The 26,859-nt window shown below is 37.6% G+C and overlaps 1 protein-coding gene across 2 annotated transcripts in view; it reads right to left on the bottom strand.

Annotated features, from left to right (window-relative positions):
* Window positions 1-1,483: 1,483 nt before the first annotated feature.
* The window catches only part of SHTN1 (shootin 1), a 101,102-nt gene continuing 75,726 nt past the window's right edge, over window positions 1,484-26,859 (bottom strand). The window contains exons 15-17 of one of the 2 annotated variants that reach the window (XM_061192965.1): window positions 22,457-22,577; window positions 18,140-18,332; window positions 1,484-3,232 (exon numbers count right to left, since the gene is read on the bottom strand). In XM_061192965.1, the coding sequence (XP_061048948.1) occupies window positions 3,010-3,232; window positions 18,140-18,332; window positions 22,457-22,577 (537 nt within the window). In that variant the 3' untranslated portion in view covers window positions 1,484-3,009. The remainder of the gene's footprint in view (window positions 3,233-18,139; window positions 18,333-22,456; window positions 22,578-26,859) is intronic. The other variant, XM_061192971.1, reaches the window with a different exon arrangement.

Here is a 26,859-nt window from a genome sequence, read left to right as displayed (position 1 = left end):
TGTAAGTTGGGAGAACTGTGTCACAGTTTGTTGTTGCTACTGCCTTTCCCGATGCTTAACAATAAACAACGGATGAGCGTTCAGATAGCCTCTGCACATGTACACACACAGACACACAGACACACACACACACACAGATGAAATATGGGAGATCATAGGAGAGTATGCCCTGGAAATGTGACAAAAATTATAATTAAATGAATGAAACTAGAGAAAAAAGGTACAACCAAGTTAATAACTGAATAACTACATTAAATTAACCAAAGAGGTGATTTATTACCTCAACCAAGTCAACACTTTAATTTCAGCGCTGAGCACAGCCTATTCACCTTTTCCTTACTTGAGGATTGGGGTCACCAATGGATGTGTAGCATTTCAAGTTTTTGAAAGTGATAAGCACTGTTTCTATTTATATATTTTCTCTCTCTCTACATATATGTTAAAGGATATATAATAGATATAAAATATATATATATATGGAAGTACATGTAAAGAGATGAAAGAAACTCATCATACCCTATATTAAAAAATGGCAGTGGGACTGGGAAATGTTAGTGCTCTGAAGAAAGTTCAAACCAAATGCAATCCTTAAGTAAGGGCTGCTTGATGATCTTCCTAAGGTCAGTGATGATAAGAGACGGCTATCCATTCTCCACAACTTATTGCCATATAAGCTGAAGCTGTTCCACGATGAAAGTGATTAAACATGCATAGTGTGCGTTTATAAAAATCATCCGAACTTTGTTTTTAAGATTCTGTGATACAGACTATACACTATGCCTACCATACAACCTAAAAATGGTCTGAAAGATTAACAATAATCTCTACCTGTACTACTCCATTTCTAACAAACATTTACTGTTAACAAAACAGGTAAGGAAGGAGGAATTACCGGCGAGTAGCCAGAGCCAAAACACGCATCTTTTTTCACTCAGGCCAATCAAGGCTGGGTGGTTACAGCCCTGTTAATTCCCTCCAATCAGAATTTCCACAGGACTGATCAACTGCTGAAACCACTGTAGGTGAGGAGTTTATGTGAGACTATCTCAGATACAAAAGGATGCTAGAATTAATTTTAGCAAATTAATTTTAAATGCTTTGTGATGTTGGTGAAGAAATAAGCAGCTCAGAAAAGGCAAGAACACTTTCAAAATACTGTACCAGTGACTAAATGTTGCCTGGTCCGGCTAACACATTTCACAAATGGTTAACTTCTTACCCTGGAAAGGGTGTGCGATTAAATATGGAATGACAAGTGTACATATTTTTATATTCCTAAATATGTGTAAGACACATGCCAGCAGGCTGATAACAGACACGGGAATGCAGAAAGCAGGAAGAAACAAATAATAGAATTCCTCAAAATAAACCATTTTGTGGATTATTAAAAATTACTAAAGTTATCAAGTCTTACACAATTTTCATATTAAAGAATGTCAAGTTTGGGGAACTAAACCAAAAATGTCAATAACCACAATTGACCTTTAATGGGAAACTTGGTGCTTTTTAATAAGTGTGGTGAGGAGAGTTCAAATCACAGCATAACAGAACTTGTTTAAGTGAATTAATGCAGTTTGTAGTTAGTATATCATATAGCAGTATTATTCAATTGGGGAAATCACAGTTGAAAAACATTACATTTTAATTCCCTATGAGTAAACTGATAAGTAACTGTAAAATCATCACTGGAAGAACATGGAAACAATCTAGCATAACGAGCCTACAGAAACATAATTATCTCCAAATTTAGGAAGTACATTTACCTGCCTATCCACCTTTTCAAGCCTATGTTTAGCATACGTGCAAAAATAAAATACAACTACTGCAATTATTACTATCATTTTCTTTTGCCCTTAGGTGAGAAACACCTGACAGCTTCATGCTGAGCTATGCTAACAAAACTAAACCTTTCACTTTCTTTAATAGTAAAATTACCATTACTGAATCACTGTCATAAAAAAATGCACTCAAGTACATTACCACTTATTTTAAACAAACACCAGTTTTGAAACAATCAACTTTGAAAAGCTGCATAAGATTTTTTTTTTAATCCCTGATTACATTTCTATTTATTCACTGTGGTAGACTGAAACATTGTATTTTTAGAGACTACCACCTAATTTCTTTAAAAAGAACAACAAACCTGTGTAATGTAGAACAGCAGTGAAGCAAGACAATTGTATGCTAGTCACCCATCTCCACTGTACATAAGAACTGTGATAAAATATGGTCCTTGTGCCACATGAGTCCATGAGAAAACACAATTAACTCACGGCACAGAGCACACGGTTTACCAAGATAATACTCTATTAAATTCAGGGTTTGGACTTTCACCTCAATTCTGCCTTCTGGCCACTAGAGCCTTCCCTCCAAAGTCCTTGGGAGGCTTTGGACACAATCAATAGTATGTGTTTTTCATCCCACAGTTAATAATGTGTGTAATTAACACTGGGTATGGGACTACTAGTTTGACATCAGCTCCTGAATTTTAAGCTTATCTCAGTATATCCTAGAAAGTAATTTGTATGCCACAGTGCCTAACAATTTCCATGCTACTGAAGTTTCTCCATCAAAAAAGGATCAGACCCAAAACAGAAGCTTCTCTGGGGGCTTTTAAAATCACCTTAAGCTAGTCACTTCTGTTTATCCAATTATACACAAGTGCTGCAAACTTTCATCATTACATTTGATTAGTGGTATGCACATTACCTAAAAAGATAACATGAATTTTTTGTAAACTTCTAAAAGAAGTCACACTTAATACAGTAACTAGAAAAAAATCTTATCCCTATAAAGATTAAAAAAACTATAAAGAATGTGCACTTTGCTAAATAGCTTACTTATATTTATAAGTGAACTTACAAAAGTGACATCAAAAAAGAACCTATACTCTGAATACAGTGACAAGAACAGAATGTCTATAGCCCTTGCCAATACACCAAAACTAAATCATGTGCTTGTTAAAAAGGACTTCTGAACATATCCGCCTTCTGGTTTATGGTTTTTGGATCAGCAGTTGGAGCTGTCTGTATCTCTTATTTTTTCAACACTGTCTCCTTTGTATTCTGGTTTAATTTCACCTTCATCATCCTTGTGTTGAGTTGGATCTTTTTCAGCGACGTGGTCTTTGGTTTGGGGTTCATATGTGGAAACAGGATCTAAAACTACAACTGGTTCAGCTTGTTTTTCACTGCCAATGTATTGTCTCCTGCATCCAGTGTTACTGGGAGGCCTAGGGGATGAACAGTTAAACAAAAAAATTAAAAGCAGAGAGAGAAAACATTTATCTTTCAGATTCCTGGATTCAGACGAGCAAAAAACCCAAAACGTTCTAAGTCTAATCAACATGCAAAAAGTGGTCTTTGAGGTGCCAGCCATTAAAAAAAAAGAAAGCTATTAGATTACATATTAGGAGCACAAGGCCAGAAGACAGAAAAAGTCAGAGCAATTAACTGCATAAATGTTAAAAAGCCAAATGCACCTACCTGCTTAATTGCATGCTCTTCTCACAGAAGCACAAAGCTCCTGGATACTCTGTGCACACCTCCCCACTGCCTGCCGCCCCCAGACTCCTGTCCCACCCCCACTTAGCTGGAAGGAGCCAGTTAACCCCTCCCTTGTGTGCCGGGGTACATGTGATTGCACATTAGTTCTGAGACTGCAACAAGGAGGGAAATAAACCACTCCCATCCCTGATGGGCAGCTGAGAGATATGCCAGCTGCTGCCATTACTGGCAAGAACAACTCTGGTCAGACCTGTGGCGGGATGAGGGAAGGAACAAAGGCAGATGGGAGAATCCAGAGAAGAAGTTGAAATGCTAAGTTACCATACACTTTTTCTAAAAAAGGAGAATCATGTTTGAGAAATTTCTTATTGAATTTCAAATGCAGTTTCTTTTTCCACTGAGGTTCCCTTTCTTCTCTTCTAAGAAGCTATTGCTTCTCAAGCTAAATGGGCAACAACTTCCTTGTGGAAACAGAGATGTCCTGAAACACTCTTCTCTTTTCACGTGTCAGGAAATTAGGCTGTGGGCACCTAGTCCTCTCAGAAGTCAGGTCAGAAGCCATCATCTGAAGGTACTGGACTGCTGACCTGATGCCTGGAGGTTGAAGGGTGTGTAGTAGGCAGGGCAGAGGCTATTCAGACTTATCTGGTCTTCTTGGCAAATGCTGGGATACTAACCATGACCCAGCACGCCCCTGTCCCACATCCACCTCTGGATGTCAGGATGTGTACTGGTGAACTGTTGGCCAGGGTCTGCCCACTGCTCTACCGGCCCCTCACCAGGACTTGATTTCTACTATTCCCTGACCCCTAGCTCAGATCTGCTGGTTTAGACACTCTCTTACCACCTAATACTTCTCCCTTGTTGGATTTACCACAGTTATAATTAAATACTAGCAACCAGTTGTTTAATGTCTGTCTCTTCAAGTAAAATGTAAACATCCATGAGGTGGACTGTTTAGCTTTGTTCGCAGATCTATGCCAGCACCCAGCGCACATCCATTTGTGGAGTAAACAAATGAGCAAATACTAATGAACTACTGTGTGTGAAAGGCTCAGAATGAATGTGCAGAAACCAAGGCTTTGGTGTGAGTAGGTCTGAAGGTCTCTCTTATACAACGAAAGTAACAGAACAAATGATCAACTATTGAGACAAAGTGGCCTGCACGATCCAGCCACAGGTACCAAAACTCAAACCCAGTGACCACAGTTTTATAACCTGGTACTATGAGATCTGTCCAAATGTTTGAAAACCATTCCATAGGGCTATCCAGTTATACCGTGTGACTTGATCATCATTTGTAAGTGACTAGCACATAACTGTCTTCTTTGGAGGCGGTAAAAGCAAATAGATGACCTGAGAGGAAAGCTATACTGTAGCGAGGACAGATTCCTTTATTTTTGCCTGGATTTGGCAACACCCTTGTCATTAGAAAACACCATGACACTGCCCAGCTACCTTGGCCAAGGATCCACTTCTCAAGATATCTGTTACTGTGCGTTGGGAATCAATATGGGATGTAGTTACCCAGGTGGTATCTGGCTTGACTTTCTCTGACCCAGGCAACACCTGGAAGGCTGAATCCATTAGGGTATGGTCAGAGAAGCAAAACCCCCATGGATGGCATAAGGGATTCATTATAGGCATTAGACCTCAGGCAATGGAGAGAGAGAGTTAGGCAGTCTACGTGAGTCTGTTGCCTCTGTCTATTACGCTGGGCCTGAAATCAGCAGGTCTTGCAGCTGGAAAGGAAGATGGGTGAAAAGTGGCAAGAAGCTGAGGACAAACCAGAGCTGCATCTGTCTTTCACAATCTCCAATCCCGATGATGCAGATGAGTGGCAGGATAAACTGGAGCCCTTCCACATGGAATTGCACGTGCACCTGGCCTAAGATTTGGGGAAGCTGGAGGGGGAGATGGGGGGAGCTGGAGAAACTGTGGGCCAGCTGTGCCACATGCCAACTAGGTGGCAACGCGCATGAATTGTAACAGAGCCTGCCCTACGCAGACTTCCGGAGCATTAAAAAAAAAAAAAAAAAGACTATTATGTCACTCCCACTTTCTAAATCTCGTGCAAATTTCTCCTGTAGACAACCCTAACCTGGAAACAAATGGGAAAGGGAATTCTAGGAAATGAAGTTCCAAGTTCCAGCCTAGCTAAAGTTGTTATAGTCAAAGCCACACAAAGTCTGCTGGTCAAGTCCCCAGTGTGGTTCCACAACCCTGGGTCTAAGCCTCATTGTATATAAGCCAGCCAGTCTGCTCTTCGCATGCAAAGGAAGTATCCATCTCATTCTAGGTGAGCAACTTCCATCAACCCATACTGACCTTCATCACTTTTGCAGAACTACCATGGAAGTTTTCATGCCCATGTGCGTCTGCAGATGAAGGGGTGGTAAACACATCCTAAAATGCTTTCTTCATCAGCTGGAGGCTGAAAACTTCCAGGAAGTGCTCTCAGGGCTCCACAACAGCAACAAATGATGTTGACTGAACTGAAAACTCAGAAACTTTGTATTGCCAGGCTGAAACTGTCCTGCAATTGTCTCAGTCCAGAGAATTGTTCTTTCCTGAAGTAGGCTTCTCAATAATAGATTAATCTATTATTAAGTCACCTGTACACTCCAATTTGAGAACACCTTTATTATCACTGAACTTGGCACAGTGGAAAACTTCTCTATGTGTTGAGAATCAGAGTAACTACTGTCTTGAAGATAACGACCACTGACTTGGAATCCCAATGGCTTAAGGCTGAAAGGGACTATGGCAATCATCTAGTCCAACTGGTCCTTTTACAGATGAGGAAAATGAGGTTTGGAGAGAGGGAAAGCCTGACCTAAAATTATACAGCTTATCAGTGGCAGAGCCAGGACAAGAATCAGAAGCTCCTATCTTCCTGTTCCTGATTTTTCCACAACATCACACAGCTATTTACCAAAGGCATCTTCCAAAAACATGATAATGATGCCACAGGCTAATTTTGGCATGTTTACTGATTCTTTCCGAATCCCTGTTTTCAGCTTCATCTTTCAGAACTATAAATATAAAATTCATCCCTTCAAGCTCCCCCTCGTTTTTTTTTTTTTTTCCTTTGTGACTTAAAGCTAGCTCTTCCTGGTTTGACATCGTTAAGTCCATTCCTGGTTCCCATGGGGAGCTGCCCAGGGCTCCTTCTGGAATGAAGGGCCTTCCTCCTAGGCTTCATTTCTAACTCCATTCCCATCTCATGGGAAGAGCCAGAAAGCTCCATCAGTGACGGTGCCAAGAACCCAGGCTCTTGCTCTAGGCAGCCATAGTGGCAGGTTCTACAAGGTTACATCTGAAGCTTCTCCCCCAAGGTAAAAATCTCAGCTGCTCAAATGCAACAATCCAATAGGAATTGCCGTATACTACTGTTCCGTTCAATTTTTCTTCTTTAATTCTTCATCTAAGAGCAATGACCACAAATAAGGAATTAAAATTCAGTATTCATAAAAAGTACGGCAGACCTTCTCCTGTATGCTGCAAAATCTCCAAGTAGAACTTAAATTTTATAGGTGACATAAAGACTAAAATCATGGAATGTTCAGTCTGAGAGGGATTACTGACATGAACTAGTCCAGCCTTTTCATTTGTCAGGTGAAGACACCAAACAAGAGTGAGTTACATGATTTGTCCAAGGGCACACAATTTGTTAACAGCAGATACAGGATTAAAATTGTGGACTCTTGACTTCCTGTCCAGTACTTTTTTTTCTTATCACAACATACTGCTAGTGATTTTTAACCCAATCTAATAGATATTTTTCGTGGGTCATTTTAAATCATTTGTTAAGTGCTATTTCAAGACAAAAAGAAAAACCCAAAAGCAAAATAAAAGCTAGGAGACAATATATCAATCTATACCACTCTGTGAAGCCTGATGCCCAAGTACAACTTGGTTGCTCTTTTAGAAAGCAGTTACTTCTCCCCCAACTGCAAGAGGGCCAGAAGGTAGGGCTGGGGCAGATGAGGCCACTTGCTGGTAAGAGGAAAAACCCGACTCCAACTGTTACTGGTACCAGAAGAATCAGAACAGTTGCAAGCGGTATTGCCAAAGTTGAACTTTATAATAAAGGGACTCAGTGACTTATCGGACTGTGTTACAGGAGATGAAAGTGCAGCATTCTAATTTTTAAAAAGCACATCATGGTTTGCATTCAATGAAATTCCTTTCAAAATCAACTTTCCACACTCCAATTATATTCAACAACATTCTAGCTAACGTTTCAGCTGCAATTCAAATTAACTAATGCCCAAAAGAGCCCTAATAGACATGGTTCTGAGCTCAACTGAGTACAATCAAAGCTCATGAAATGAAGGGGGAAAATGCTTATTTCATGCAAATTCTGCATATCACTCAAGCTTAATTCTACTGATAATATAAAGGTGGGACATTTTGAACATTACAGTGAATGAAACTTTTAAGCAGTGAGAGTTATTTTACAAAATGCTACCTCTGAAAAGCTGATTGCCAAACAGTGTAAAAATGGTTTGAGGCATAAATGCCAAGTTCATTTCTATTTCACTTCTGAGGTAACTATCTTTCAAATCGCAACAGCTGGACTATTTAACACAATCTGGTGAATCAAAGTATAGTTCTTCTCTGGTCTCCCAGTGGGACGCCTGCATTAGTCTGTGGCAGCCATCCAACAGATGACGCACAGCCGGATGGTCTGAACTCTGTTTCATTTACAATAAAAATGGATAAAGCTACAATCATATTTACCACCTTCAAGGACAGAAAATGGAAAGATTTAAATTTGTCTTTATAAAGTAGTTTCCTGGGAAAACTCCAAAGAGGAAGTCAGTTTTATATTCTCCCTTGTGTAAAAATAAGAAGTCTTACTTTTTTTTTCCCCCCAAGCCCTTTATACAGTTACTACAGCAGTGAACGGTAGTGGCATTACAACAGAGGTAGTTTTTATTGTTTCTCTCAGACACCCTATTTTTCAGGATATTTTAACACACTTATCCAAAACTTCCCAAAATAAAATTTCAAACATAAGATGAAACTTTCTATATTATTGCTAATTCTAATACTTTTAAATATAATGAAGGTAGAAAAAACGAAGCTAATTTCTTTTGGCTTTGTGTACTTTTTGAAACTGCGTTTTAGCGCAAAGAATAAATTAGTTTGCCAATTTGGGTCAGCTTCTATTTGAGGGAAAAATAGGTATCATTTAAATTATGAAAAATAATATTGTTAAACAACAGAATACCGCCATGGTTGAAAATCTGACATCAGCTTCTAGATGCTGGTTTGCCGTTAAGATTAACAAGAATTCCTTTTTAACAGACGTAACAATGGCTGGGCAAAGACCTCTGTGTCCACACTGAGCCATAGTTTCTTTGGTGGAAAAACTGCAGCACAGCCATCTCAGTGCACGGGTTACATCTCAGACCACAGTGCACGCTACGAAGCCTTGTCCCAGTTCTTTTATTCTTCTGGCATAAGCTGGACTGTGCACATTTACAGATTCCAAAATACACTGGCCCAGGGAGGCTCAGGAAACTGGACCATTCTCGCCAGCAAAATCAATGATAAAGCATGAGCTACGACTGATTTTAGCACAGGCAAAGATTCTTAAATGTGTATGATACCTTTTTTGGCTACTTTTTAAGCTTTTTGTAATTTTGTACAACTTTAAGTCACCATGGAAAATCCACTGAGATCTCAGCTATGAAATGTGAATATTATTTAAAAGAGATATTTTAAGGAACATAAAGGCTTCCACAAGAGACACCATATATAAATAACACTGGCTCCTCAAGAGAGCTGCCATGCACAGAATGTTTGCATTTTCATTCTTAATTTTCAGAACAATGTTTTTTAAATTTTAAGATTTTTCTTTAAATTTACTATATTATATACTTTAAACTCTCTTTTAAGACCGGAAGTCATGAAGAATTCAGTGTGTTACTTTTCATACAGTTATATGACAAAATGTATTTCAAATGAAAAGCATTTATCAGGTTTTAGAAGTTAAGTCAATTTATCCTCAGATCTGAAATTGCATTTAAGTTTTGGCCAGAACTTCTATTTGAATAAATTTTAAGTCTCCACTACTTCACTATACAAAAATAAAAGGAAACACAAATACTGCAGAGACTATTGAAAGATGTTTTTAAAAAATGGCAAAGCACCAAAAGCAATATGGTTCTCCATGGAGAAATGATATATTTTATGCTAAGTCTCTTAAAATCATAGGTGTTTGCAACTGGAGGCAAATGTTAGAAGGCAATTAATTCTTTGAGAGAATTGAGAATTACTCAGCAGCATTTTAACAGTTATTTTGAGATTTACTCAACAGAATTTTAACACTAGGTGTAATACAGCCTCAACAATTAATCTGGAAGAAGCTGCTGTCTGTAAGGCAACTCAGAACACCTGTAAGACAAAACTGACGGGCGGATCTTCTGGGCAGCCCACAGGAAAACTCCTTTGGAGGAGGGAGGAAAAAGAGACTGAGTGAGGAGATCTCAACTTCCAGAACATCCAGTTGTTCTGCTAATTTTGTTGTTAAAACTTAATTGTCCATGTACAGGAACACATGGAGAACCTTTGTAGTAGTGCTTTGCTGAGCAGAGCTGTTTCCTGCAGTGTCCGTACACAATTCAGCCGTACTAAGGTTACAGTTGAGAGCAGAGCAAATCCTTTAATTGTATAAGAGCATCAGATTAAGCAGTAACTTCCATGCAGTTCATTTGCTAGCTAGTAGTCTCTTCTCAGAAACAAATGTTTACTAAGTACAGGGAAGGTGCCCTCCTTTCTCCCCTCCGCACCATGCATGCAAATACACGTATGCACACATACACAAAAGGAGAGAAAAGAGGAGAGGAGGAGGGGAGGAAATGGTAGAGTTGGCAGTAACAGGAAGAAAACCTACTCTTTCCACCACAAGCACTAAAAACTTCTCTATTTTCCATTTGAACAAAATGTTAACCCAAATCCCTCTAAAGTAAAACTTGTATGACTAACCAAATTAATTTCCAGATGAGATCAATATTTGAGACAATTTTAATGCCAAGCTTCCCTAAAAGTAAGTTAAGAATCTCAATTTCTACTTGGTAACATATTTCAAAAGCTCAGATTCTCCAGCTCCAATGCAAAAGAGCAATACTTTTCAATTTCATTTTTCTACATTAGTTTCACACTGGAAATAATGGGAAAAAAACTGAAGAGACCAGTTAGAGGTCAATCTTACTTTTAATTCAAAACCTGAAAGGCAATGAGATTTTTTTCTTTCACAGAAACATCTGACAGATGACACTAACCATGACATACCTAAAATTTATCTTTGATCAACTACCCTTTGGTATTCAGTTAATGGCTCAAACAAGATGAACTCTTACAAAAATAAATCTGTGCGGGGCCACAGGTCGCACGTATTTAGAGACATCACAGACCTAGAAATTAAATGCAAATTAAAATAAAAATGGTTGCACTGGAAACGGTCATTTTTCTACTGAAATTGAAGTCCTGTAATTGCTACATAGGTTTTTGTTTTTTAAATTCTTCTAGGGCACAATGTGACCTGTTTTGACCTCCCAAACAAAAAAGGCAAGCTAGCCTCCTGTCTGATGGTTGAAAAGGAAGTTTTAAAGAGCTTGATAAAGCTTAGAGTTTTGGGGAGCTCTGGGGTTGAAGAGGAGCATGATGAATTAGAGAAGTATTAACTGGAAGGGTCTGTGGCAATTGTGGCTTAAAAGCATCTTTGAGAATGACCAAGAGATGAGGACACAGCTATGAAATCACTGCAAATCACACCAATTACAATGGAAACTGGGTTCTCCCCTTTGAAGCAAGGTTCTAGAGATGTAACTAGATGAAATGAAAAATCATCCTTGAGGTTGACTCCCTTGTTTAACTGTAACTGTCAGGAGGATATTCACCTTTCTGAAGGTAATTAATAGAAAAAGTGAACACGGATGAATAAAGCTCAATACAGACAAGTAAGGCCACTTCTAGGTGAGACTGTTCAGAGACAAAGAAGCAAGACTGTGAGAACACAGGATACTCTTGCATCTCTGTCTGATTGTGATGCAGAACTCCTGTAAGATCTGCTTGTCTCTTTCTCCATACTGCAGGCCCATTTGTCCTGCCTTTCTTTAAAACAGAGATGTTCTAACATATGATGACAATGGACACTATACCACAAACTCAAAGGAGCTAACCAGTAATTGACCAAAGGCGGAGCTGACTCACAGAGGTGCAGCATAAAGTGGGTGCAACAGTGAAATTTATTTGGGGCTGTAGAATGTATGTTTTAAAACAACTGTATTCACAGTGATTCATCTTTATATTGTCATATTATCATTTAGTAAAATACCTTTCTAATCCAGTGATTACACTCAGCTATTTTCAAGGTATCTGACTTCTGGGAATGAACTAATCTTCAGCATGTTTGAAATGTAAATAAATAAAAAATGTGTACATGAAACTTATGCCAAAGATTAAAGGAGCTTAGGCTGGTATTCTAATATGGTAATTTCCAAAAGTTTATTTGTGAAGCATGCCCCTTTAATAATGGCCATTTGACATGAAAAACACTAAAACAATTTCTTTCCAGATCTCTTTAAGTCTTCTTGCTAATTCAGATTGGCTCTCCTTTTCAGAATTCTTTGCTTTACTGGGTAACATTTTCTTCCCTTGGCAAAAGATATATTAATTGCTTAGTTTAACCTTAGGAAGAGGAAAGAAAAAGGAAGAGATGACACTATCTATGAGTATGTAGGGTCGGAGGAGCAGGATGTGAATAGGGCAAATGGAGCAATTTAACTACAGAATCATTGCTTCCTACAGAAGAAACCTTACAGTCATTTTCTTCCCTTCCATTCCTACAGCTCTTAATACACTCAACCCAGTATGCTATAGCTCAAAAGCGTGGGCTCTGAAGTTAGAATGAAGAAGGTTCAAATGAAATCTGACCCAACTATCGATTAGGAACAGAATTTTGGGCAAATTGTTTGTCACTAAACCTCAGTACCTTTGGAAGAATTAAAACAACACATGAAAGTACTGGCTTCATAAATGTTAGTGAATTCATAATGTTAGTGAAACGTTAGTAACAACAACAAAACATCACCAAAGCAAATTCCAAACTGGAAACTGGCTCGTTACTCATAGCCTCCATCTATAATCAACATAGACATCCTGCTTATAGCGATGTAAGCACATTTCCTCTCAGATGAACGCTATTATAATATGGATATATATTAATATATATTGATAAAGAGTAACAGAAAATTTTAAAAATAAAGAGGCGAAACATATACAATGGAAGGTTGTAGGCTTTTACCCCCAAATATTTTCCCAATTCACTTCACTTACGTCACTCGAGATCATCAGATTTCCCCATTCTGTTGATAACAGAGCTAACGTGTCTCAGATACCTCACACAGGATTAAAATGGAAGACAACTTTACCCATAGCTAGGTACTATACTTGCATTTTCTTACTTATTGCTCAACTTATGTTTGCTTCTGAAATATTGACTTCCTAGTTACCCTTTAAATCAACACCCCAGAATGTGTAAATTTGGAACTTGTCAACCTAACTGGAGTTCAAGAAGCAAGCTTTGGCTTGACTGTATTGCATGGTACTTTTCTGTACACATGGCTGGGAGACATGTCATGGGTCTGTGTCACATTTTAAAAAATGCATCTGCAATGGTTGCAAACTGATGGCTATTTCCAAAAATTGAATGAACTTGCAAAAGCCAAAGTCATTTGTAAACATATGTTGAACATACAGTAGTGGTTAAAATGGGCCATATCATTTTTTGACCAAAATAAATACTGACACTAATTATCTTACACGACCCGCCGAGTGGCTCTAAAGCACTCTTTACTTCTCACCCACTTTTTCCACCCCAGAATAAACAGGTAGGAAAGACTGTCCAATTTATTTCCTCTGTGGTCAGGTATCTCTAATCCAAATAGGTCTAAAAGCATTTGGAGTGATAGTGACAGGGTTGGAAAGAGTATCCTGACCCCTAAGAATATAACCCTGAAGGATAACAATCATTTCAATCTGGATTTGTAAGTTCCTATGATGCAGTTTGAAAACTAAAATTTTTCAAAAAATTATTTTATATTTCTAGGTTTGTTTGTGTTTTACTGTAAATCTGTATTGAGAGACACGTTGGGGGTAAAAAATATGTGCTTAACTCTTGTTCTTTATCTTAACTGTGAACATCTTTATCAAGCAACCACATTTGTGAGGAATTATTGGGATTCTAGAGCTGAAAGAGACTCTGGAGAGTGCCTCATCTACTTGCCTCAATTTTAGATAAGAAAAACAATACAACAAAAAGTGAAAAGAAAAAAACAAAACAAAACAAAACACAGAGGTTACATGATTTTCCCAAGGAAACCTGGCCCAGTCAATAAGCCAGGTGTTCAGTACCTAAGCTTCCAACTCTAACTTTTGTCCTTGATAATCCAGTAATGGCCCAGCATTATAATTTTATATTAAGATAGAAAAGGAATTTATTGAAATACTTTTCATATATTATTTAATTTACGTGACAACCCTACAAGGTAGGTATCATTACCCTCATCTTCCACATGATTAAATAACTTGCCCGAGGTCATAAAGATAATAAGTAGCAAACCCAAGATCCGAACCCGAGGCCTCACTGCAGAGCTGGAGTTCTGGAAATAATTCAGCGCTGCTCGCCACCCTGTGCATATGTGGAAAGACGCTGGTTTAGAAAACTGATCGTGCTGTGTTTCCTTGTTACCCCTCGTCCAGTCTACAGGCTTTTACTGGTGAAAATACAAATCATTCTTGGCTTTTTTGACCCTGTGCAACACTCAGTTAGCCTATTTCCAGGTACTGTAGCTGTCTGAAAGTAATGAAATCGTTATCTTTTAAAAATTCTATAATTTGGAATTTTCCCTATTTTATATTGACCATCCCAGCCATTGATTAGCTTGAATCAATGAGTCTTACTCTATTTTAACACTGTCAGAATACTCTGGATCAGAAGGAAAGAGCATGAAAGCAAAATTAGGGCTTATACTCTTCATTTGCTTGGCCAGCTCTTTACCTCTCATGGCATAAAGGGAGATTATGAGCATAATTCCTGTTTGAGTAATAACTAATCGGAATTAATGAAATTCAAATTCACTGTTAGATTTAAGATATTATTACTAGATAGTATGTATTTATTAGAAATAATTGAGGACACAAATATTTCTAAAGCTATTATTGAAAGAGAAATAGAAACAATTAGGCTTCTCCAAGTCCTGATTATCTTTTTCTTCTTTTTGCTTAAAAAAAAACCTTGCTTGCTCAGACTGGTGACAAGAATGTTAATTTTAATTAATCCTTGCAATTAAGTATGAAAGGTGTCTCTTGCTGTCTCATAAGTTCTTAAGAAATAAATCCATATATCTCTCTGGCTCTACAATTTACCAGATAGAAGTTACTGAGTTATTTGGAACATATACATATGTTGATTTTAGGAATTTATTAAAAGGAAAATAAACTTTCTGGGAATAGCCTGATGCTATTTAATTTTCTGGATAAGTGAAGATCTTATGCAGAAAACATCTTTGTTTCTTCCTTCACTTTAAAAGTTTTCTTAGTAGGTTAGCAAACCTTCCTGTCCACCTGAGGCAGTGAGCACAGCCGAATCTTTCTTTTACAACTGGGTATTCTGTTGTCTCTGATAACTTTATCTTGTGTAGGTTCAAAGATGCAGAAGATATGCAAAACTGAATGTAAATGACTCCTAGGCATTTAAAAAATGTTTAAAAACCCAAATAAGCAACCAAATAAACCAAAATATCTAACATTTATGTACACATATGTGTGTATATGTGTGACTGCTGAAAATGGGGGAATGCTGGTTAACTGAATATTCTAATGAATTGATATTCTGTTGTTTTATTGATACTAAAAATGTATTTATTCATTCATTCATTTATTCAACAAGTATTTCCTGAGAGCCTACCATAAGGCAGGAGTTTTTCCAGGTATTTGAGATACACCAGTGACAAAAAATGTCCTACCCTCATGGAGTTTACATTCTAGGAGGGGAAGAGAGAAAATAAGCATATATATAATAAATAAAGTATGTAATACGTTAGAAGATAACTGTTATGGGGAAAAATGGAGTAGGGTAAGGGAGAATCAGAGTTTAAGGGAGTTGAGTTACAATTTTAAATAGGGTGGTCAGGGTAGGCCTCATTGAAAAGATGACATCTGAGCAAAGAAATGATAGAGGTGAGACAGTGCAGCTACTAGGGGAAGGGCATCTGAGGCAAAGGGGATAGCAAAAGCAAAGAGCTGGGGTGGAATGATACTAGGCCAGAGAGGCCAAAGTGGAGGGCGGAAGGGAGCGTAAGAGTGGCAGGGACTTGTGTGTGTGTGTGTGTGTGTGTGTGTGTGTGTGCCCTCGCAATAATGTAATGCATTAGAGGCTACTGTGATTGATATCTTCCCTTGACCTTGATTCCCTGTCAAGAGCCGATAATACCACTCACCTGAAAAACACTACGGTGGTGTCGCCACAGATCAAAATAAGGGTGCCATTACCAGAGTGCAAAGGCACTTTTTAAAAGCAAAGGAAACATTTCACTTTTTAACTGCTGATCTCACTTCAAAGTGACAAATCAGGTCTATGAGGTAAGACAATGTGGTTGCCTCTACCTTATGGCTAGTATAACAGAATGAACCTGCTAGCCAAAGCCAGCCAGAAACAGCCTGAAAATAACCCTTCTCATTCCTGGTAGCGAAACCTCTTTCAGGGGATCCTGAGAAATCACATGAGTTTTTACTTTTAAAGCTTACATATGACTACATTAAGTTAAACTTCTTTTACTCAGTAAAAAGCTAGGTTTAAACATAAATGAATGAAGCACATCTGGGAAGTGAATAATTACCATGTACATACACAAGATACTTGGATTCATTTGGATAGTCTAATTGTACTTAAGAAACACATTTTTCAGAAAGGCACTCTTCTTTGCTAAATGACTGTCAATATGAAAATGCATGGCGTTAGTTATTTCAGCTAAAGCATGTCAAGAACTGAATAATCAAGCATTAGATTACAAAGTTTAAAAGTTAATACAGCAGCACAGAGTATTTGTATTAGTGCTTTAAGTAGATAAATTAAATTGAAACGTGTCTCTTAAACAGTCATTGAACAAGCAAAATGAGAAATAAATTGAGCTTCACATAGGCCTTTATGGCATCTAACAACTGTGTCTGTCAACAAATGGATCTTTTTCACTGTCAATTCAGCACACATTTTGCAGACCTTGGGCCTGCAATTATTTCATTTCCTTTCTTGGAAATGTAATTTCCACTTACTTTTGGAGAATAAAAGGCAGACAAAAGAAGGAAGGAGTTGCAGTATTTTCTGATTAAGATTATCTGTGTAAAATGGTAAAGGAAATAAAAATCTATACACACACACTGAAGCATTTCTCAGAAACTAAGTTGTCTCAGCCAAATTGCTTTTGTGTCTGGATACTGGTTCAAATGTAGCCAGACTGTTGGTGTCAAATTAGGTGCTAAACAAATTTAATAGGACAAAGAATGAATATAGATCATCTTTCTGTTAGAACTGTTCAAATGACTCCAGTCAAAAGAAAGGAAACACATGACTGCAGGAGAAAATGTACTTTTTAAACACAATGAAATTAGATAAAACTGTAAATCAGCAAAGAAGGTCATTCATTCCAAAAGTGGGGGAAAAAAGTTAATAGTACCAATAAGAGAAATGCAAGAGTGGAAGAAAATACCAGTTGGCAAAAACAGATCTAAATTGAATCGCAACTTCATTTGTCCAGGCATCACCTTTTAAACTAAGACAGGTATAGCTACAAAAAAGGGTTCTTTCTCCCCTGATAGAACAGGAAATCAAAGGTTTAATTAACCGTGATTACAATATTTGCTGATCTGATTTGTCTCACCTCTTCCTTTTCTTTATGTGACAAACCAGCTGACATCCTGGCAAGAGAACTAAAGCAAAACTAGACTAATTTCAAAAAGAGCCTGCCGTTGTTATAAAACAAACTGATCCTCCACCAGATCTGTCTGAAACACATTCAATAGCAGGATTAATTCTTTGACAATCAAAGTGCCACTTTCAAGCCATATATAGGTAACTCTTTACATGGCATGTTTTCAGTCTCAGAATAGAGCAATATTAAGGCACATGTTTAATTGAGAATCAGAAAATAAGGTTGTAAAAACATACCCTTCAACCTAAGTTTGAAGATCTAGTATCTTCTTTGGCTGCTCATGAACCATTAAGAGGGATGATTTAAATATTTAATCTTGAAAGAATGATTAAGTGTCTTCTGATGCTGAATAAGGATCATCCAAGTCAATTCTTTGTGTAGAAGAAGAATCTGATTACCAAACCAGTTTAGGGATGGAATTCTCTTTATACATATCTGCTTTGCATCAGAATAAGACCTCTAAGCTAGGAGCCTGGAATCAAAAGTTGGCTCATCAAACAGAGGAAGAAGAGTACTTATTGGCTAACCAAATCGAAATCTCTATCTAAAGAGAAACAAAGCAAAGTAACACACAAATTAGTCATCACAGATTCTTCTACACACTACTTAGTAAAGAGCATCATTACTTACTGAAATGTAACCTTGGAACTTGTGCATCCTTCCAATTTACACGACCCTTCACCTGGCTCAGGTGTTGGGGGGGACGGGCTGTTGAATTCTGCCTCCAGAGTTTTCTTGTTCAAGGCTGTTTTTGTTACACTGGATACAGAACCCAACACTGGCATGGATTTGGACTCTGAGGTGGCTAATATTCCAGTTGGACCTTAAAACCAAACACATACCTCAAGTTTAATAATTCTGTTCGATGCTTATTAATATGGTACTGAAAAACAGATTAGCTGAAAATCCCTCAGGAAGTGAAAAGGCCAAGTTTTGTTAAAATTTCAAGAGCATGCTGGAAAATGCTATTAGAAATCTGCTCTGCTTTGGTGGTACTACTGCTTTTCAGTGCACCAGGACCACGCTGAGAAATTGTGTACAGACCTTTAACAAACTATAAAACCCGAGGCCATGGTTTCCTCAACTGACCAGAGTCCTTTAGTAATACTGGAATTGTGAAGTCTTTACTTCTCACAGAGCATGGCTTTCTGACAGCTCTACTTGAATCATTTGGCCTCTCAAGAGTTAATTCTTTCCAAAACTCAGCTCTGATTTTAAACAGAAAATGGAATGATGTCAAAAAGCTCTTTTTAAAAGGCTCATGAAGGCTTCCTGAGCATTAAATAGCTTTTATGAACATTTTCATTTTAATGTGATTGAGAAGTAAGTGGGTTAGTTTCCTACTGAAATACAGACACAGGATTATAAAAATTAAGTGGCAAAGAGTTTGGCTGTTTACCTTTTGGACTTTTCTGCTCTTTGGGTAGGATCAGAAAACTATAATAGGGCTTGTTACTACAATTATTGGCATATCAATCTAAAACTTCTATGCATTGAAGCTAAGCTCCATCATTACTTTTTTTCTGTCTTCAGTTAGGAAGATACTATCCTAGACAGTTTTTTCAAAGCAAGATTCTAGTATGTCTTTCTTGAAACTTCAGAAGGAATCCTTTTAAAACGAAGCAATTTATGAAATGTCACGAATGTACAAATAAAATTAGAACTTCTAAAAAATTAAGCTAGAGAACAACTTTGAAAGGTGCCGCTAAGAAAAAAGCAAAACTTGGGACTCTCTATATCCTTAAGAAATGTCAGATCATCTCCTAAAATGGAAAGGACTGGTTGGTACAATCCAAAATGCTAGCTAATCCTTGATCATTAATATTAGGCTTTGGAATTTTATTCTTACATTTGTATATGAATGTGTCTGATGCAGTATAACAAACATATGAACTCCAAAAATGAAGTTCTAATTTGAAAAACCTATCTAAGAGGGGCTGGGAAATTGTGCAACCATTCTGTTACTGCAGCTCCTCTAGACTTACTCCACATGGGAGACACAGATCCCCCGTGGTCTGGTAGAAAGCCTCAGCTCACAAAGCATCAGTGTCTGCCTTTCTCATTTATTTCTTCTGTACCATCTGAGCAGACAAATTTGTGACATTATAGAATATTCTGGTTCAAAAGGCCTTTCCCTCCTGCCTGTGACAAGCCTCACACTGCATGGGGATGTGGGGGTAAAGAGAAAAGGGCAGAAAGATCAAGAAAGTTCATTCCTCAAAGTATAAATATGAAGCTGAACGTAAGATGTGCTTCAGAGCAGCTCTGCTCAGCCCTTGGGTAACTGTTGACTGCAATACTATAGATAGCTTTAAACAATCTGTCCTTGTAGAAAAGCAAGATCTGTTTCTGAATACACACCAACGCCTGCTGCTGTTCTGCAACTGAAGCCAATTCAAAAGGAGGGAGGGTGGGTAAGCTGAGCCAGAGCTGTTATTTTTCTTACATACAAAAAGGAATAAAGAAAAATGCCTAATGTTTAAGATGATGATGATGATGATGATTAACACTATTATTATTGCATCCTATTTAAGCAGTCCAATGTTTTCCAAGAGGCACTTGCTGCTCTTTGAAATGTCAGTTTTGTAGCCCACAAGTCTAGGTAAATCAAGGAAATACCAGTTACTCCCGTAAGAAAAATTCTAAAGAAAAAGGTGTTTCTGTGGCCCCTGAGGGAGATACTAACTTGGGATATGAGTTCTGCCAATCTCAGGCTGCCTCTGCCTCACTTATGATGCTTCCTTTCTCCACTTTGTAACCTCACCTTTAGCCTTTCCATAACCCTTTGTGTGCAGAAGAAAAAAATCTCAGAGATTCAAATGCACCTGAGGAACAAACCTATCAAACTTATCTCTGTAATTTGCTCCCACTATGTAGTTGTGCTACTTTAGCATCTTATTTGCCCCCTGGAATTTTCATTTTCTCATTCCATGACCTTTATAAAAAGATTACATAGTAAATACCTCTGCCAGTTTGATGCTTGCAAAACATTTGAACCATGTAAAAAAAATAGTTATTTCTTTTACTAGATGACAGAGTTTGTAAGTTTGTGTCCTCTCCCCCACCACCCTTTTTTTTTTTTTTTGCTTTGGCTACTAGGGAGCTCAAAAGAAAATTTCTGCTCACTTACAAGTCACTCCCTTCAGTATGTTTCCTCTCCATCCTGCCAATTACACAGTTCTTATTTCTCTATCCAAATATTAATGATTCTATTGAATATGTATCTCTTATTCTAACTTCCCTCAAATGATACCTTGAATATTTGTATACTGGTGGAATATAATCAGTAAAAATCAGTAAAATGAAAGACTCTCACCATGTCCATAAAATGTGTTCCTACCTTTCTCCACCCTTTGAAATATTAAAATCTTCATATTGACTAAAATTAAAATGTTTCCTCATTTCTCCCATGGAAAACTAACTCTGAAATAGTGAGTGCTGCAAGTCTGACCAAGTGAGTGAAGTAAGAATGTTTCTGGAGGAACAAAAAGGTCAGCGGCAAAATACAAAATGTAAATGACAGAGCACAAAAATGGCATTTGCAAAGTCCTAAAAATTAATGACAACTACATGAATACTTTCAGGATGAAATGTTGGAAAAGTCACAGCACTGACTAAGTCACAAATGAATAACAGTTCATTATGGAGGCTGGTAAATTCTTGTAAAGTGAACATAAGGGAAAAAAAGTCTCTTATAGCATCCCTTAGTTTTCCTGAAAGTTGGTTATTTGGGCGTGGGGTGGTGGTAATTCTTACAGGATACTAACTGCAGAATTTCTAGAACAAACTAAAAACTGAATGGCTAATTTTTTTTTTTAAAGAAGGGCACAAAGTCTTCATCTTTCTATAAAAACGGTTTGGCTGATATTATGCTGCTTCTGGTTCAAGGAACCAATTTACTCCATTGAGTAAATCCCTATATGAAAGCTAGAGCTTGATTATCAAAAACCCAAATCCTTAATATTCTAGCAATTTAAACTTGATAGACATGACGACAATGCAAATTTAAACAGTTACGATAGACTAATTGGAGTTGATTGAACAGAGTCTAAAAGATTCAGTACATTAGCTGTGGTTGCTATTAATTTTAGTTTAGGGTAGTTTTTCAAAAGCAGCCTCCTGGCAACAAAGGGAAAACCTCATAAAGGTTTCTGCTAATTCCCATGATCAAGCTGATGGAAAAAAAACTGAAGACATACCAAGTGAGTTCTGAAACACACTCTGAAGTCTAATACATGCATATCATGATACCAATGCAAACTGTGATCTCAAGATGCTCAGATGGTCTAATTTATAGTTGATGACAGAGCTGGACTTTCTCATTCACTTGATTCACAGGCAGGGACAATAAACTAAATGGATATGAAAAATAAAGACGATTTCTTTGCATTTGTAACTGATTTGTAATTACGACCATTATTACTAACTATTGTGTTCTTTGTGCCAGGCACAGTGCTAAGCACTTTTTATATATTGAAATATATTGACTTAATCCTTAGAATAATCCTATGAGGTGGTGCTTTTATTATCCTCATTTTATAGATGAAGAAACTGAGGCACAGAGAGGTTGAGTAATTTGCTTAAAGGGCAAGCAGTACACTGCAAAGCTAGGATTCAAACTCATGCCTTCTGGTTCCGGAGCCTTTACTCAATGCTACATTGTTGCCAAAGTCCATCGCGGATGTCTTTACCAAAGGGCATCTTGCATTAAGCAAACAAGATCCATAAAAGCCTGATTCCCTACAAATAAATAAACATACCAATAAATAAAAATACATAAGCACTCTTATGAGATACCCGTAAGTACCTTTGCCATCCAATACTTCTCATTCACATAAAAAAAATTTAATAATAATTTTAAAAAGATCATTTTATGTTAAAAAGACACTTAAAGGAAGATGCTTCAGAGAGGAAGAGTAGAACCGTGGAAAATTCAAACCAGCTTACTACTGCTATCTGCTTCTGTTGTCAACTTTCTGCGACGCAAAATCCTTTCTAACTCAGTTTCACTGTTTTCAATGTGAAGGGATTTTAAGCTTCTTGAACTAGTGGATTTGTTAAGTGTCCCCTAAAGTGAAAACAAAACAAAAACAAAAACAAAAAGGTTAATGTCTTAATACAATACACAAAAGAATATAAAAGTCAAACCACCAAAACATTACCAGAATTTGAATGGAATTAGGAACTAAAATGAATTTGCTATATATGTATTTTTAATGTGCATATCTTTAACACATAGTGTTGGATCATTTAAGAAGATGCTACTGATGATGTAAGATGTTAGCTTATGTAGCAAAAGAACAGCACAAGAATACCTCTTGATGGGCTAACTATATGAAATTCAGTGGTGGGAAGGTACTTGCACATCGATGATTAAGATTCTGATGTGTGTTGGTCGACCACGCAGAGAAGAAAACAGATATACTGAACTCACCTTAGAAGGTTATCTTGACATGGCAGCCATGAGTTACTGACCCAAATCCTTGCGGCACTGAAAAATGTGGCCGATTCTTCAGAGAGAATGACCCTGGCCGCACACCTGGTGACAAGGCGTGCTGCCGAAGGAAGCACATAACGCTCTCCAGCGGCCTAACCCAGGAGGTGCTGCGCTGAGCACACCTCGCTTCTCTGTGAAACAGCAAAGGCTACAGTCTACAGGGAGGCAAGGAAGGGCCGGCGCCGTAATCCCACACTCCTGAACAGAGGAGGCAGTGAATGAATGGATTACTCAGGACCCGGAAGACACTGAAGGAAACAAGAGATGCCATAAAGCTGTGCTCCTGCTGAAAGGCATATTGACTTTCAAGAGGACAGAGGAAGACCCAGGCAGTGCTCCCCTGCCCTGGCTCCTCTAGGAAGTATGTTATGGAGGGAGAGCTACGGTTTTCTATCTCCATTACCAGTCAAGTGTTTGTACAGAACACTGGGTGACGCACTTCTTCGTAGATTTAAGGGGTAAGGATTTAGCACCCCACCATTACAAGTGGTCCATTTTCTTTTCTAAGAAATGCCCACTATTTCTTTGAAAGAGCCCTCCTCAGCTGTGCCACAGGCTTAGGGGGGAATAAAAACCCAGTTGAACCACAATCTTTTGATCAGAGAAAATCAGAACCTCAAGTCAGGTATAACTTGCCAGACTTCATGCCAGAGTCGGAAGGCAGCCTTTGTCCACCCAGGCTAACAAATAGGCCAGCCTTTGTCATTTCAGCTCACTATGGGCTTGCCTTAATCCTGCTCCCTGCCCCCTGCCAACTTCCTGAACGATTCTAAGAATCCTACTAGCTAAAATGGTAACTCATGTTTCTTCTTTAACCTATAAAACAAAAAAAGTAGCTTGTAAAATTAGGTAGTTACAAATCTCACATGATATAGGTTATTATGTTGTTTCGGTTAGAAAGGTGTTTTTCTCCCTAACTGCACAAAGTTATAGAAAAGCAGTCTGTTGTCGGGAAAACTGACTAACAAGATTAGGAGACTCTATTCCTCTGCTGTCAGCTAGCTAACCAAAACTGATGTGTAAAATTCTTAAGGCTCATATTTTAATCAGGCATCTGATACTTTCCCCCTGGAAGAACCTCTTTCTGCTTTGGATTTATTGCAAAAATTCATAAAATACATTAAAGGAAAATCATATTACATGTAACACTATAATAGCTTATTTTATAATTTAAAAAATTAGATGATTTCTTTCTTTAACAGTTAACAATGCAGATCTGTACCCACTCATCAAAGAGTTATATAGTAAGGTAGGATTGACACGGATAAGGTAACGAAAACAGAACTAAAACCAATTCAGATAAAAAATTTTTAATGTATTAGAAAAACTATTCCTAAATCATTTGTGTTTATAATTTTTAAAAAGTTCTATCATTTGTAAACAGAAAAACTTATGGCCCTTACTATTAAAATCACTCAAACTACTGGATTGTTTGAATATCAAGGACATTCTGTGTGATTTTCCCAATGGCTAGAGTTAATTTAAGAAAAAGATATGTGTCTGTGTATGTGTGTATGTACATGTACATACACATATACCTTCCAAGGGTATCTTTTATTGAAGAATTTATCTTTCACAAGATTCTCTATTTTTGTTTGGATAACCACATTACTTCCCCAAACTCCTGACTGTGGTGAGCTATCCTCTCATCACACCTGATACTGAAGGAATTCATTTTCCAAGTTCTAATCCTTGAATTCCCAACTTTTTTCTCCATTCACTGACTGAGGCGGTTGACTAGGTTAGTATATGAGCAAGCTTTAAATATGGAGGCAATTATGGAGGAAAGGTTTCTGCATGGATCTCAACTGACGTGATAAAGGAGCTCAGCTAATAAAGTACCAAGACTGTCTTAAATAACTACTTATATTATAATCATAAAATTAGAGAAATCACAAATTACCACGTGGTACATACAACTCCTTCACTTCACAGAAAAGAAAATCCTATAAATCAGTGATCCTCGGGGTTTTGGGCCAGGTCCCACAGTAAGTCAGTGACAGGGCTGGACCGTGAACTTAACTTTTCTAATTTGTATTTCTACTTCAAACCGCTTTCATCATTTAACAGTCTTAATCCCCATGTTAGTTAAATGTTCATAATACCAACAACTCTAATTGTCAGGGAGCAAAATTAACTATTCAGCAATTCCTGGGTAATTTGAAAAACTGAAGGTGTTCAAAAAAGATCTAAAAGTGAATTTTTAAAAAGTTGTTCTTGTCTCTTTGATTTAGAGGCAACGGAACTTGAGAAGAGACTTTCTGATTAATTTCTGTTGATTTATTCTTTGGAAATGGCCATTTCCACTTAGAGTGGCTTTTAAATGGCTGGTGTGGCTCAAGAGGTTTGCGAAACCTAAAAAAAAAAGAAACCCTTGTGTGACTATGAGAAATAGCTATATATTTTTTATCCACAAAATACACAACTTTAAAAATTAAGTGTAAATAGACTTGGAAAAATAAGTTCAGTCAACATTGAGACTTTAAAAATTGGCTTGAAAAGTGTACAACTCAAAAGACAGTGAGGTTTTCCAACTCCCCCAAACACGAGATGTGTTTCCTACCCATGTGCTAAGTTTCAGCAGTAGGCTTACAACTCAGGTCACTTTCATTGCAGCAAAAACACCCCCAGACTGAGTTCATTCCTGGTTTCTGTTTTGCAGTAGAACTGAACACAGTGCTTCTTGGTTTCTTGGCATCTCTTGGTACAGGTGCTCACTTTCCACTTCAGTACACAATCTGTAGACTTTTTATATTCTTTTCATGTTTGTTTCTCACATGCCACAACTGTGAGGTTCGTGTCCTGTGCTTTGATGGGTACTAAATTTTGATAATCCTAATAGTCTGAACTCCAGCAAGAAGCACCAAGAGCCCCATCTGATAGGGGCTTCCTTTCTCTCCTAAAAGAAGTTGTATGGTTTCTTGGCCCCAAGTGACTGGTAGTTACAAGTGATCCATCATCCCTCAAAGGAAACGTCTGTGGTAGTAGTGGAAAGTTGCCATTTGGCAAAGAAAAGTAGGGGAGAGCATCGTGCGTTCCACTTTTAAAAAATTTAATGCAAAGAATAACAGCTATTAGTGATACACGTTAATGCCATGTAAGGTAGAGAAATCTAATGATAAATCCAGGACAAAAGAGGATGGGGGCAATGTGAAGAAAAGAAAGATGTTTTGACAATTTTTATCATTTGTAAATTATTCCACAAATATCTGTTCACAAATTTCTCTCCTTGAAGTGGCACAAAACTATAGTGAGTATGATGTATAGTGAACATGATCTTTAAAAGCAATGCTGTGATTTTCAGTGAACTTGCTACCAACCAGCATTATCAGGAAGTGGGATATCTTGGGTAATCAAATATCATATGTATCTCATGTAGATGTCTGATTTTTCAAATAAACCTGATTTAAAAAACAAACTGAGGGAAGTTTCCTCTTTCACTGAGGATCAGAACTATAACCCTAGAAGCTCCTAATGCCCCTGGGGGCATCTTCATGAACAAAAATTAGCATTACAATGTAGAGACAACAAAAAGGACTGTCATAGGGCATTCTCCTTAACACAACACTGGATAACAAAATTTTCTCACCAAAGAATCCATTAGATAATAACCACATACTTTTTCCCTGGTTTTAATACTTTATTCTGTACGTAGACCACTACTGTTAGCCAGTGCTACATACCTCTCTGTAGTATTAATTCCACTCACCTAAAAACTATAGCAAACTAATTAAGCCATTCCGAGTTAAGTCTACTGTTTCATGCTTGATGAAAATAATTTTGTTTACCACAATTATGTGGATGTCTGCATGCAATGCATAATTAGCACAGTAACAACGAACATGGGAATATT

The sequence above is a fragment of the Eubalaena glacialis genome, chromosome 1 (assembly GCF_028564815.1).
Source record: "Eubalaena glacialis isolate mEubGla1 chromosome 1, mEubGla1.1.hap2.+ XY, whole genome shotgun sequence".
NCBI lineage: Eukaryota > Metazoa > Chordata > Mammalia > Artiodactyla > Balaenidae > Eubalaena > Eubalaena glacialis.
Note: the sequence above shows the minus strand (reverse complement) of the source record. Positions and strands in the feature narration are given on the sequence as shown.